Source organism: Apteryx mantelli, chromosome 4 (assembly GCF_036417845.1).
Source record: "Apteryx mantelli isolate bAptMan1 chromosome 4, bAptMan1.hap1, whole genome shotgun sequence".
Lineage (NCBI taxonomy): Eukaryota > Metazoa > Chordata > Aves > Apterygiformes > Apterygidae > Apteryx > Apteryx mantelli.
The window spans coordinates 83,139,889-83,155,071 of record NC_089981.1 but is presented as its reverse complement, the minus strand read 5'-3'; the positions used below and the strand labels follow the sequence as shown (position 1 = coordinate 83,155,071).

The 15,183-nt window shown below is 44.9% G+C and overlaps 1 protein-coding gene across 1 annotated transcript in view; it reads left to right on the top strand.

Moving 5' to 3' along the window:
- Positions 1 to 15,183, top strand: part of PRKCH (protein kinase C eta) — a 120,605-nt gene that overhangs the window by 69,648 nt on the left and 35,774 nt on the right. The window contains exon 10 of the mRNA XM_013940954.2: positions 3,861 to 4,015. Coding sequence (XP_013796408.2) covers positions 3,861 to 4,015 — 155 coding nt within the window. The remainder of the gene's footprint in view (positions 1 to 3,860; positions 4,016 to 15,183) is intronic.

Sequence of the window (15,183 nt, the reverse complement as noted above, 5' to 3'; positions counted from 1 at the left end):
ACCAGTATTTGGCTTGTTCCACCCAATGGTTTTGGAATTGGGGACTCCCTTCAAATGCCACCAATACCTCACTAAGACAACAAACAAACAAATAAACCAAGCAGGTACATTTAATTGCTGTCAAACACTGTGCTTAGGACATTGTATGTGCTTCCAATAGCCCTTGCCCTGAAATTGGCAGGGTTAATCTCTAGATGTAGGCTGGCCTTGGAATGAGCCTACCTGACCCCATGGACTTTGTTTCCTTCAAGTGTTTCTTTAATTTACAGTAACAATTGCTCTGGAGCTCTATTCATCTCAATCCCAGTCCAGAAATGGTGCAATGTGATTTCCTCATGTGGCCGCTGTTGCTGTGAAGGCTTTAACGTCACCATTTCCTGTTGACTCAAATTCTCTTTCTTACTTTTGCCAACGTCAAACAGAGATAATAGATTAGGGAAAAGTTCTGAGCATTGCAAAATATAAAACAGTTGTGAGGATTTCAGCATTAACCCCTGTCAACTTTCAACTCCTAATTCCTGTTCAGAGCTGCCAAGATAGGGGGCACACAACTCTCTTGAGTTACTAGCTGAGTGTGTTCCCAAGAGACCAGCTATAATCTGCCACCTTAAGTCAGAGCTAACCTGAGCCTCCTCTCACTTGTGCTCAGAGCACCTGGGCTCAGGGGAAACTGGTGGAGGCAGGTCAAACATACAAGTAGCTGAACTATCTGCTATTTTGAGATTTCCCTTTCCTGCCCTCTTTTTATGCCATTTGTTCTCTCTTATTCTGTATGCTTCAAATGTATGCCTTTTTTGATAAAATATCACTATTTGAAAAGGTTATTTTACTTCTCAGCAATTCTTAGAAGAGTGGCTGGTCTTTGCAGTCTGGCAAGCTGATGGTCTTGCTTAGGAATAAAAATGAAAAACATTGCTTTGGTTCTTAGATCCTGGTCCCTGAAGGACAGTCGTTAGCACTGATCTTTCTCATATCTGCTTTGGTGTGTAGGAGGCCAGTGCACAAATGCTGTATTATGAAGAACTTGTAATATCCATCCTGCTCTTTTCTTCAGTAACCCCATAAGTTTTCTTAGTTTTAGTAAATTGGATAGACAATTAGCTGGACCAAAAAAAAAAAAGAAAAAAGGAGGAGAGAGAACTAATTTGGCTAGGCAAAAGTTCTGTTAAGCCTAGATGGGAGAGCTTCAGTAATTAAATAATCCATATTTATGTTTGACCTGTGAACGAGACCATGGGTGGAGGTGAGTCCTTATATATTGCATTTGTGACCACAGTGTGTACACATGCAGTGATACTCGTTCAGGTTTGCAGTTAGTCTGAAGCAAGAGCTTGGTTTATTACAAAAAGCTGTTAATTTAGATGGATGTAATTCAGCAGGGATGCACATTTCAACCTAGGCTGTTTGGGTGCTCACCTAAGCATTTGAGAAAGAAGTATTCTCCTTTAAACACAGTAGTACATAGTAGTACATCCAGAAGTCTGAGATGGGCCATGGAGTTTTGCCAGCACTGGAGAAACAGGACATGTATGTTTTAAGAGAGGAGGATTAATTTTGTTTCTGTGAAGGTCCCCTTTAAGGAAAGAGTGGAAAATATATGTTCTTAACTGTATGCATGTTTATACAAGCATATACAGTACTTACATAAATACACACACACACACACACACACACACAGCCCTGCCAGGTTGCTGGTAAATTAAATTACTCCCTGTAGAAGATCTGGCAAGACGGATTTCTTTAAGTTCAGGCTTGAAGAGAGACCTGGACAAGCTGGGCTAGATAAGCACGTGACATGTGGAGAGATCATCACAGGAGGAGGCAGGAAGGAATAACAAAGCGATGTGAAAGCTGGCCCAACTGGCAAGGCAGGGGCTATGTGTGCTGTGGCTGGAGGATGGGTTGCAGAACAGGTAGGCTCAGCATGGCCAGGTGGAGTTTAACAACTGCCATGAAGATGTGGCAGCACAGGTCTGATGTGGGCTGCAGATCCCAGGTCCCTGGTTGGGTTGCAGAGTCTGTGCTGCTCTAGCTACACTGCTGCCATAGGCAAGCTAGCCTAAGTATCTTTAAACTACCCTAAGATAAGGGCAGGGTGAAACAATGAAGTATTGTTTTTTTGTGTGGACTGGAAATAGCACTTAATACAAGGCCTTGGTGCTACCCACAGCCGTATTTTTAGATTGCTGGGAACTCATCTTTCTTAGCTTTGCTGCTTCTGGAAGGGGCCCAAGAGAAGCTGGTTAACAGAGCCCCGGATGGGGTGGAGAAGAGCGCTGTCCTCGTCTGTCATGAGCCATTTGCTTTTCTGCTCGAGCCCAGAGAAGAATGGGAGGATTCCTGGTTGCTTTTCTTCTGCTCTGTGCATCTCGAGATGTTAACAACAGTAGTCATTTCAGGCTGGCTGGCTGGCTGCCAGAAAGTGGAGAATAACAATGGTTATCCTCTTAAATTTAGAGAGGGTTTAAAACTTTAGCTTGCAGATGATTAATATCAGATCTGGGAAGGGGTTTGTGTGGGCAGAGAGAAGGGCAAATAGTACCACTGAAAGGCTGACCGATCTCAAGTGAATTGTATGCCTGTTTTCCAGTCTGCTTTTTCCCAGTATTATTCAGTAAAACTGAAACAGTCAGTGCTAAACGTACTGAAGTAATATATACTAAAGGGAAATTTAGATTCAGTTTGAAACAATCCTAGGGCTTACTTTTGTGTCAAATTATCATGTATCTTCCGTCTCACAAGTAGGTAAGCACCCTTTTTGCACAACTTAAACCTGCGTTTGGGTATCCAGACTGTTGAACATGCTGTTTAAGCAAGTGTATCCCCATTTGTAGAGTTTTGCAATAACCAGAACAAAAGGAGAAAAAAAAACCCAAAACTTCAGATACCAGCAGCTGTGGTTAATGAACTGAGCTTTAGTGAACAGGTTGCTCTTCTGCCCAGCAGAAACTTTGGTATATATTTTGTCCTTATCAGTGTCTTCATCACACAAAGGTCTGTAAATCAGTCAGAGTTACGAGGAAAGCTGCGAAAGTTTGAAAGGCAGTTGCCATGCAAGCGTATTGCTGGAAATCCTATTCTGCAAAACAATGCAAATTCTCTGGAAAATAGAGACTAGGGATACTCTAGAGACACGTCAGTATTGCTGTCTCGGAGCTCTTGAGTTAACGTGGCAAAGCTGAAGGCAGCGAGCGGTTTGGTTATGCCCACAAGCCTAGTCCGTCTACACGGAATGGAGCCAGCCCAAGCTCATTTCTGAAGGATGTTTTGAGACTGGGATTTCTGTGTGTGTGCGTGTGCGTGTGTGTGTGTGTGTGTGTGTGTGTGTGTGTTTGCAGTGCTTTTGCTGCAGGATGTGTACCTGTGCCCATTCATGAGATCCTCTAGAGCAGGGGGAGATTTATTAGAGACCTTGGTAATATTTTTCTCGAGAAAGCTGCAGCGTTTAGTAGAGAGTAAACCACTTCTACCAGATTTCTCTTGTGACTGCTCAGAGAATGCTACTGAAGAGATATCATCCTCTGCTGCATTCAGGCTGAGGACAGTTCAGGAAACCCTCGAGGAGCTGGTTATTGATAAGCACACACCTGCTGGTATTCCTAATCTGCATGTGAACAAGATTTCATTTCATTACTGGGCAAAATTCTGGGAGGTGGGAGGACTGCAGGGTAAGGAGGAACTGACAGATCTTCCTGCTTTTGACTTAACTTCTCCTTGAAAGGTCAGATTTTTTTTCCCAACATCTGATGGGTGCTTGGTCTGTTCTTGTTTGGGAGATAACTGTTTTACTTAGAAATTTCTATGTATGATAGAGGATATGATTAATGCTGTTCGTATCTGTTGTGTTTGCGTGTGTGAAGGATCGTCTGTTCTTTGTCATGGAGTTCGTAAATGGCGGGGACTTGATGTTCCATATTCAGAAGTCGCGTCGCTTCGATGAAGATCGGGCCCGCTTCTATGCTGCAGAAATTATTTCAGCCCTTATGTTTCTCCATGAAAGAGGCATCATTTATCGGTGAGCTCTGAATTCATTCATTCTCTTTTTCTGAACCTCACGGCTGAGGCGATAGCTTGAGTTTTCTGCTGGGGTAAATAACTGTCGCTTGCTGCCCACCAGGAACAAGTTGTCAGATGGGATAGCAGTATCACCACTTTCACACTGTGAATTGTCAAAGGTCCATCCAACTTCCAGGAAGGAGTGAAGCTACCGTCTGCAGTATTGACTACAGGAAGGGTTTTCTATGATTTATGTGCAAACAGATAGAAAAATAGGGTTTTGCTTCCAAGGCTAGATGATGTGCTGATGTCAATTCATATAACTCTGCTGACTTCGCTGCTTTATATCAGTCCCAGAACCACCCTTTAAACTGCACTTCCAGCTGCTTGCTCTTCAGTGAAGGGCTGGCTGGCTGCTGGGCGTTATCTGCTGAAAAACAGAAGCCTCCCCAGTGCTGCTCTGGGCCTGTCCTGCTGTAGGACACGTGTCAAAGCGATGACAAAGGGGGAGGCATTAAGTGGAAACCTTACTAGATTGTCCGGGAGGTAAGTACAAGGAGCTGTTGCCCTTGCCACTGTATGCCTTGTTATTTAAAGGCTAATCTGTGCTGGTTACACCCTGCCCTTTTGTTTCCCTATATTAGCTATGAGACTATGATCAAATCCTATCTATTTGACATACCTATCCAGTGCCACTCAGCTCAGCTACTGAATGTGTTTTCTTTCCTGCCATGGTCCTACAGCAAGAGTTTCTTCTTCCTGTCCATGCCTGCATTTGGCACCTTTGGGTTTGCAGCAGAATCCGAGCATTATTGCTTCCCTGCGTCAGCCTCTGCTCCCAGGCCTCAAGGATTATGGCTGTTCTCAGGAAGCCGTTTCCCATACACAGCACTGTTGTTTTGTCATTCTTCAGTACCCAGGGGGACAGTTTGGTTATTTGTGTTCCTTTCCGTACTGCCAAAGTGCTCCGCTGTTGGTGCAAACATCAAGGCATGAATCAGCCAGGCAGTCTGCTTTGCGGTGGCCTCTCTGACCAAGATGATGATTCCCAACATCCCCGTGCATAAATCAAGGGGCAGAACAAGGCTTTTTCTGGGGCAGAACAGAATAACTCAAGCAAGGAGGCTTCAGACAACCTGGTTAAACAGAGAGGGCTCTTTCTGACATGCTTTGCAGAATGCTTGTGGCATCTTCTTGCCCAGAGCATTGGAGAGGAGGAGCACTCAGTTGTTTCATTTGCAAAGAATAATGTCAACTCTCTCCCTTTATTGCTTGTTACACTTGTACACCTGGAACCCACAACTGGCTCCGGGATGGGAGCAATTCCAGTTAAAGTCAGCCTCTGTTAGTGCCATTTCGTACTGTGGGTTTGACCAAATGATGTTTGGTTTGGGGCTTTGCGCAGTTGAGCCCAGGTGATGCTGTTCTGTGTTGGGTAGTGTGTCTTCCCACATCGGGTAAACCCAGGTTTTGATCCTGGCTCTAAAACCAGATTTGCTAAACTGGCCAAAGGGCCTGGGGCTGTGCTAGGGACACTTTCCTGATGGCGAGATTATAGGATAAGCCAAGTAAAAGCAACTTCTTTCTTTTTCTAGCTTGAGCTGCAATAAGAAACAGATGGTCAGGTGCAGAAAGAGAGAGCATTACACTATATTTTAAGTGTGAAATCATAAGATATATGCGGCACAGTAAAATAGAGAAGGAATGTCATTTTAATATTCTCTGGGTCCTGAGAGTATGAAAATTACCAGTGATATACACCATATGCATTGAGCTCTGAAGCACAGTGATTGTCTGCACAGAATAGCAAATCTGCTTGCTCCGCAGCTGGATTTCGGTCTAATTCTTCCCTTGTGCATAATGCCAGCCTCTGAAGAGAGGCCCTGCCGGGTAATTACACAAATGACATTATCCTTAAAATAGTGACATCCAGTAGTTATTGTCAATCATTCAGCAGCAAAATTGTGTCTGCACATCATGTAATGCCTCTGTGCTTACAGCTTGTTCTGTGTCTTCCTGCTGCCTGTCACCGGGTAGAAGTAATCGATCTCTTTGAATTTTTGGCACTCTTCAAGCGCTGCTGGAATTCATGATAGAAAGTGGAGGAGTATTTGAAAAGCTCCTCAAACAACTGAACAGGCTTTGATCTTTTTGTAGGGAAACTGGTTGAGCCGTGGAGTCAGGTAGCTTCAGCTGCATGAAGTAGACTTGGATTTGTTTAGATTAGTTGGGTGACTGTTCTGGAAGATGTGAAGCTGCAGGTTGTGGCTGTGTTGTGCTGAGATTGTTTCTGTTGGGTTGCAAACACTGGGCTTTGGAGAGGTGTGTGACACGACGGGATCCAGGAAGGAGTTCTATCGTTTCCTTTTCCAGCCACACATACATAATTTGAAATAGCTTTGTGCAGTATTTGTACAGTAGCTACTGTGAGTCCATGAGAATGGTGTTCCTTGGGCAGACGGTGTATTTTGGTTAGTTGTGACTTTTTAAAATGAAAACCAGACTCCCTGCTGGATTGGCACTCTCATAGGATGATTTTCATGATACAGCTGAAATTTTCAGTGGTTGCTTCTCATTTGGATGCTGTCACTGGATGCAAGTCTGCTTTTCATTACTGAGCCCTAGCCTGAATGGAAGTCCCACAAACGTGTGTGTGCATATTTGGGGTTTCTAAAAATGAGTTTTCAATTTCATAGTGTGTTTGGGTTTTTTTTCTTTTGTATTTGCAATGCTGCAAAGAAGAGATGGCTTTCTGGCCTTATCAAAGAAACATCTCTGAACTTGCCCTCAACTGAGGTTTAGCTGTCAGCTCAGCACTGCCTATTTATAGTTGCTTCGTTAAAAAAAAAAAAAAGTTGACAAGTATAGCACAGTTCCATATCCTATCATACAGGGGGTAAAACTAGAATGAATCCAGCCATGAAGAAAAGCTTTTCCACATGTCAAATCACAGTATATTTTGCACCCCTGACCACAGAAGGGTAGCACAAGGATGTATCTGGGATCAGCTTATGCTGAATGTTGCCAGAAGAAGGTTAGGCGATACTCAAAGCTATTGTAGACATAATCTTTGCTCACAGGGCAGTATTCTTACATTGCTTCTTTCTTTAAGCTTGCTTGTAAAGGCAAACAGTGTGCTGGCTCCCATTGCAGGTAGGTAGGTTTGTGTGTGACTTTTATGTGAAGTCTGTATGTGCTATTTTTCTTGAGGCAGCTCATCCCCAGCTTTCGCTTTCCAGTTCAGCAGTTCCCAGGGTGGGGGAAGCATGTTTTGCCTTCTGTGCATGCCGGAAACAAAACAAAACAAGCAGCGTGCACATCTGTGCCGTATTGACTGCACGCTGGCTTATGCGCTGCCATGTGAGCTAGTCCACTTCTAGTCTTCTAAAAACAAAGACATAGTAAATAATTATAAGGGTTTATTTTAAAAGGAGGACTTTTCCTTCCATGCAGCCTTCCTGTAAGAATGGCTGATCTGCCTTGCTGTCCCCAGTTCAGGCTCAAACCTGTGGAGTGGTTGGGGTACAGCTTTGCTGGTGGCTCGATCCTCTTGCCCAAGTCACCTACATGGTGTCCCTAAATAAAAGCATCATATCTACATCCTGAGGGCAAATGCAAACGTATTCCTGAGCTTGGTTGTTTTTTTGTGTTGGGGTGGGGGAAGTTGTGGCAGGAGTCTGCCATGCGGGATTTTTAGATTCCAGAAAGATAACAGGTTTTTTTACAAGCAACATAGAGCAATCAACCCAACCTGGTGGCGTGGTCTTGATTTTCATGACAGACCTTCCTTCTTCCCTCTGTGAATGTATGTCAGTGGGAATATGATGGGGGATGAGACAGGGTTGCTTTTCAGAATATGTCTCTGCTACCCATGGAGGTGGTACAGCAGGCAGTACGTGTTGACGTAACTGAGCCAGCCTTAGCTTAGCTGTATCTGGAAGCAGAGGCTGTGTCACCTTTGCAGCCTGAGCTGCAGTACTGGTTGTGCCAGCCCGGGGTATGGAGCTGCATAGCAGAGAGTGATGTGGCACAACTAACAGCTCAGCACAGTGCAATGGCAGGTATAGCATTAAGGGTATAGGCAGTGTAGCATGTAGGTAATAGAGCTGATTAAGAGCTAGAGGAGCTAAAGGGTTGGGATGGAAAAGCTAGGGAGAGGAGGATTGGTCGCTGGATGAATGAAAAACCTTATTTTATTCTGAGGGCTCATGCTAGTTAGCTTATCCCACTGCCATTGTGACTATATAGATGTTTCTAATGCAACTGACTCTTCTAGAGATGATAAGGGTGTCTGCTTGTGCTCTGTCACACCTCTGAATATGGCAGGGTGTGCACAGAGTCCCCATGCTCTGATGTAGCACCAGCCACTGAAATAAAAGGCAGCAAACCATTGAGCATGGTCCCTTTGGAAGGCAGAAGATAATCATGCAATTATGCAGATGAGAACATGGTCTTGCCTTGGGGCTGAATGCTAGCTCTTGAGGAAAATATGATGGGTTTGTTAATGGCAAGTGTTAAGGCCTCATTTCTATGTGTTATCTGAAAGTTTCGCCTTCATGTGTGTTAGGCTCCTTATGATGGGGAAAAGCACCTTCTCCTGTGGCTTCTGGAGAGATTGCTGGGTACTGGCCAGGTCTCTGAAATCATTGCCTTTCTTAGTTTAGGAGACCCATCAGGACTGCAGCTGTATGTCTCATGACTGTTGGCTCTTATAGAGAATGAATTTTTTGCAACAGGTTAATTTTCTGCCAGTTCAAACAACAAGCCTGTGATATTTGGAGGAAGGTTTACATAAGCCTTTTAAGGAGACCAGTTTTGCCAGTGAGATTCGTGTTAACAGAAACAACAGTAAAGTTTCTTTCAGCAAAATCAATTAAAAATTACGTGCTGAAAACAGAAGCTGAATTCCTTTCCTAATTACGTAGAGTCACTGTTAACAGAGCAAGTCTTATTAGTGTGGTGTTTGCTTTTTCCAAAGGTCAAGACATCATAGACATGGGTTCTCCCATGCTCTCTTTCTGTTCTTTTTGCAAATCGTGACTTCTTTTAGTTCTCATCTCATGTTGCCCTTTTTCACATCTGGAGTCAGCTCTTGTTTTCCCTTAAGCCAAGTGGACTTTCCCCAGGGATGTAAGCTGGCAGTCGGCTGGGTCTGCCGCTGATACCAGCGGTGCCGGGCAAGGCAGACTGTTTGGCTGACTGGGGGCTATGCAGGGATCACTCTTGCTTTGCTTAGGTGCTGCCCATAGCTTTGTTTTTCTTAGCAAATAAAGATAAAGCTTTTGTTTAATTAGGTGTTTTTAAGCGGAATAACTTTCCTGAAAACCTTCCTTTGAATATGCGCCAATAGATGACAGTGTAGGTTTGATCCCTCCCTGTTCCCCACCCTGGTTTGGCTACCCATGGGCGAGGCATGTTGTCCGCATCCGAGGGGAAGGGGTGGGAAGCAGCTCAGCTAGCGCCGAAATGGGTTCAAGTGTCCGCTCTGTGGAGCACCATAACCCCAACTGCGGGAGCTGGTCCATATTGCTTCGAGGCCTTGATTCAGGAGAGCTCCTAGACTTTGTGCTTTCCTGAATTGGGGCCAGGGAGACTAGAGCAGACGTCTGAGAGCAGGGCAAAATTAAGGGTGGGCTACACTGAGAGCAGCAGAAAGAATGAAATATAAGCTGATTTTATGGTGAACGAGTGAAGCAGACCGGCTAAAAGCGGTGAACTGGCACACAACAGCATGCCAAAAGCCCAGTCCTAGAGGAAGCTGCTTAGTGCAGGAGAGAAATTTTCCTGCTGGAGTCTCTGGAAGTCCTTCATTCAGCTTTAGAAAATATACAGGAATATCTCTCAGGGTGGGGAGAGTCAGTGTCAGTGATAAACAATGTCAGTGGTTATCTTATGTGACAGTCAACAGCTCGCGTAGTTTGATTTGTGCTTGTAGGTGGTATGTCTTCTACAGAGTTTTTCCCTAAAATGCACTTGTTGCATGGTTGTGAGCTGGGCTCTTTTACAGCCTCTGGCATATACGGTTTAAAGTGTTGGTTCCCTGAACTTGATCAAAATGGAAAATGCAGAGAAAACAGCCTCTCACATTTCCATGTCATGTTTAATCAGTCACTCTGTGGGACAGTTTAGTCCTGATTTACATTTATGCTTACAAAGAACAGTCCTGTTTTGAGATCCGCGTTTCGGATCTCCGTGCCCCATTGACTCCACTGTATATAGTCTGTGAACTTTAATAAAACTTTCCACATGACTAAGGACTACTGAATAGCCTACAGAAGTTATTGGCTCTGCTAGTGTCTATTCCTCCCGTATTGTTATTTAAAGGGATTGGTTTGAAACCTGCAAGCCTTGCACTTAATGCGCTTGTATAAATCATAAAACGCAGAGCTCGAAGGGGCCTCGAGAGCTTGTCTAGTCATCCGTCTGCCGCAGGGCCAGGTAACCTTTACCGAAGTGCACATCCCTGGTGCTTTCACTCTTGTTCTCCTTTTGTATAGTTGTTACGCTTGCGTGTAGTAACTCGCACTCTTGCAGACGCTCATTTAGTGAGTGCTTGAGGTGAGAGCTCAGTGTTAGTTGGGAATTCACGTACCAGTGCACTAAAAATAAGCAATATCGCTCATACATGGAGGGGACAAGCGATTAGGCTTACCTTTGGTATTGTGTCCTGTCGTTCTTCCTGCAAACACTACATCCTTATGGAGGTGTTTCACAATTAACAAGTACACAGATGCAAATTGAGAAATAGCTGCATGTAAGGATTGCAGCCAGATGCTTAAAGAAAGGAGCCCAGAACTAGGCGGAGTCCTTAAAACCTCAGATTACTTCAAAATGCTTAGGTTAGAACTTTCTAAAATAATAAATGGCCTTTTTTTGCAAATGCCATCTTTTGTCCCCTCTCCCTTTTTTTCTCAGTGGGAAAGCAGTAAAGGACAGGAGGAGAAAAATGAAAATGGAAATATTTTAATTTTAAGGAGTCATGTAAAATTTATTTTTAAAAACTGCCCATAAATATCATTGCACTACTTTATCCAAATCTGCTAGTCTGGCTCTTAATGTGTTCCCTGATCATCAAGGGCACGCAGGCATATGATTTTAAGCACCCAATTTTGAAAACATTTGCTCTCAGATGTCCAGAATTGCCCAGTGTTCATCCCATCATTTTGTTGACTTTTTTTTTGTATCCACCTGCCTCCTAGAAGTAAAATTTGAAGCAAGAAAGCTTTCAATATTAATATCAGTGAATATGACCCATGAGTTAGCATTAGGAAGACTGATGTTTATAGCTGAGGAAAGGGCCCCGGCAACCTTAATTATAATAAATTTTTTATACAGGTTTTTTTTTTTTTTAGAACAAAGATTATGCCAGCAAAATGCTATTGCATCTGCTCTCTCTGACTTGCTGAAATGGAAGATTTCTTGCAACATGACATGTTGCAGCGGGTGAAGCTACTATATATGTAAGAGTGACAATGAGAAAATGGGAATTGTTGACATAGTTAGCCTGCAGCAACCGGCATAGCTATACAGGGAGGATTTGACATAGTCTTTTAGCAGTAGCAAGATACAGCTACTGATGTTTCTTTGGTCAATAATCCCAGTTTCCAATTTTTGTTGTTTATGCCAGTGAGCTTTAGATATTCTGTTTCTATACAAAGGAAGGGATTTTGTGAAGTCTCTCAACAGCTTTTAATATATCAGTGATATGATTGAAATGTCTTCCCTAGTTCAAAGTCATCAGCTGCCTGTAACGATTGCATAAAAAGAACTAAAAGTAATGACACGGTAGAATATTTCAACTTTTATGTTGTAACATTGCAGCAGTAGTTGTATGCTTTACACTCAAAATTTCTGTGGAAGAAAATTTGAAAACTTTTAGCTTTGTCACAGCAAAAAAAAACCCCAAAACCAATTTCCAAAGGTAAAATAATCCTACAAGCTAGAAACTCCAGGTGTCGAGCAGCTCCGATTCCTTTGCGTGTTCACCCAGCACCTTGCAATCAGGGGTCATAGCTCAAACTGTGCTCACGCCTTGTAAAGCCGTGGCAGGTAACATTAGCATCTCTAGCAGTCATCGTGCTGTAATGCGGGACGGAGCTGGTGGCCGGGCCGTGGGGCGAGGACCTGTCCTCGGGCAGGGTGGCAGGCGCGGCTGTAGCCACGAGCTGGCGCTGGCAGGGTTGCAGTTAGCTGCTGGTGCCGGCTAGAGTGGCATTCGCGAAGCCTTTTCCCATCCCCATGGAGCAAGGGGAAAGCGTTAGTCATCATCTGGCCTCTGAGTCACAGCACCTTTGCTGTTAATGGGATCGAGCTCCTCCCCTTTTATGAGGCCGTGCCTAAAGGCACAATTTAGTCTCGAAATTGTATTACCTGATTATTATTCCACTAAAGCTAGTGGCAAAATTCCAGTTGCCAACAATGGAAACGGGAGCAAACCTTGGAGACTGAACGACTTACAGGGCGTGATATATTCAAAACCGCAGAGATGCTCCAAGTTCTGAACTGATTTTGTCTGAATCAATTAAAGATTCAGAAGCACGATTTATTATTAAGGTCTACAGCAGCTTTCACAAATCTCTCAGCAGCTTAGGAATAGTAGAGAAGTGCTCCTGAATGAGAAAAACTCCTTCCAGCTAGGAGAGGTTATTTTCTAGCTAAATCTCAGATCCAGGCACGCTGCCATGGCAAAGTTCGTCCAATAAGAATGTGAATATTTGCATCTGAACTGCTAAAGCGGCGAGGGAACATGTGGCATTGCGAGGTAGCCAGGCTCCTGGACCTGGGCCATTTCGGGGTAGGCAGCAGAGTCGCAAAGCCGTGCCAAAGCGGGTCATGGCTTCTTTGTTTATTGTGGAGGAAAAGGAAGGGGGCTGGAAAGGGCATGGCTGGGAAATTGGGAAAAGCCGCATGGGCTGTGCAGCGTAGCACTGGGAATTATGTGCAAGTTCATGTGGTAGCAGGGGCGGTAGGAAGTGACTCCTCCAAACTCTCTTTGTTTTTTCAAATAAACCTGCGTGCGCTGCTGTAGTGAGGCTGAAGTGCATCTCAGCACGCAGGCCCTGTGGTGCACATGTTAGAAGCTGAAGGGGTATGTGGCATTTAGTGTGCAGGCTTTGGGTTGTCGTCTGCCCTCTCTGAATCTGGTTACGTTCCTTTTGACATCTACCCGGCTATGAAAATGCAACAAGGGTCCTGTATCCTTGTTGACTTGTGCCTAAGGGCTGCAACAGTGTGCTTTGTATTTCAGTATCTCGGTATTTCAGTATCTCTTGACTGTAACTTAAGGAATGCTTATATGTTTATCTGTGTCTTGGGGACTTTGACACAATTTTAATGATTTAATTTAGCCCTTGGCATTGCCTGCACTTTCTCTTAAATGTTTCTCTTGTTTTATGTCCACTCTTTCTAGCTGGAGCTCCCCAGTTCAGTGTTGCTCATGTCACGGGTTCGAAACCTGGTGCCCAAGGAGCTGTATTAGAGTCACAGTTTCTATATTCAGCCTCTCCTGTGCATGGCAAGGAGCAAAGAGCCTGGCAGTTGGCTACGGCTTCCTGCTTCCCTGCCCGGCCTTAATACAAATGAGGAAGGCAAGGAGTTGTTCTGCCTTTTGCCAGCTGGCCGCGCACCCAAAGAGACAGCCCACCCACCGCGAAGGTCAGAGCACAGCACTGCCTGGCCGCGCTGCCTCCGCTCCGCCGCTGTGCCCTTGCACCAGCCCCGCGGCGCGGAGCAAGAGCCAGTCCTGCCAGTTCTGCTCCTGCTGGGCACTCTCTGGGGCCAGGACTGTTCCCCACGGGAGGGTTTAAGCTCTCCGTCTCCTTTGTGCTGCTCAGGACACAGCAAGCCAGCGAATCCGGCTCTGGCTGTTCCCTCTTGAAGGGACACAGTTTGTCCACAAACACTGGGGAAGAGGAAACAGCCTGTGTGTCCATATTCATTGTGCATTAAGTGGGACAGGGGCTGAAAGCCATTAGTTGTTTGAGGGACTAACTGATCATATAGACGGAGCCAGCAGTGGATGACTTTGCAGCGTGCCATAGCTCTCCATCCTCTCTCATTCGTTCTTTGGATGAGGCGCTCTGCGGTCCGTGAAATGCCCACAGCCGGCAGGTGGCTCGTGCATCAGCCAGCCCCAGACAGCCTGCCTTGCACCTCGAGCTGCAGAGATGGTTTCAGAGTTTCAGTGACTGATTGATTGCAGCCAATCTGCGAGCGGTAAGCTTGAGACGCAATGAGTGCAATTCATACCTTACTGAAAAAATCGTAAGTTATCCCCTACACAAAGAGAAAGCAACCAAATAAACCTTTATTGCACCGTGTCTGTTAAATAGATAGTTTTATCTATGAATCAACCACTTGGAGCATATTTTCCTCTCTGCTTTTGGAAAGGCCACACTAACCTGTGCTTCTTGATAGAAGCCGTGACATTTTGGGAAGGAGTCAGAGCAAAGTGAAATTGGCTCTTGAACCTCTAAAACCACAAAACGTCTGCAGTTCACTTGGGCCCGAGTGTGATTCATGAGTGGAAAGTCTCTGTGTGGTGTGTCCCCCTACACCCTTTTGATCTAGAGAAATTGCTCAGCTTGCTGATCATTCAGCCTGGTGACTAACCTGACAGTGATTAGCCCCAGGGAGAAAAGAGGTATTTTGTGTGATAAAATTAATGGAAAATTGTTTTGGAGCCTCCCCTATTTATCCACCTCAGCATCTCTCTTCGCAGCTACCTTCAAAGTCCTTCAGGACTGACAGCATTCCCCAAGCCAAATGGCGGTCAGATGAAGGCTCCTGCCAGAGGTTTTCAGTGCTGCTTCCCAGCATCAGCCAGGGGCATCTCTTGAGTGACCATCTGATCCCTGCTGGCCAGGAAGCAAGAAAGCAAATTCCAGTTACTGCCGTGAAGCAGTAAGCCAGCACTGGACTGAGGATGCGTGGAAGGGAGGGCATGTCAGTTTTTGGAGGCGTAGCTATTGCCTCTTCATTTGAGGAAAACATGGCATGGATTAGTTGGATATCTCCATATTATATCATGTCTAGGATGGGCTAATTGAAATCACTGTCTGCTTGACTGAGAGGTTTCACTGCTTTTTCTTCACCCTTCTTATAACCAGGCTCATGCTGAAATCTCTACTGTGAATTACTGCTCCGAAGGTTCCCAAGTTTTGGCTCTGCTTGGTCTTCTGCAAGAAG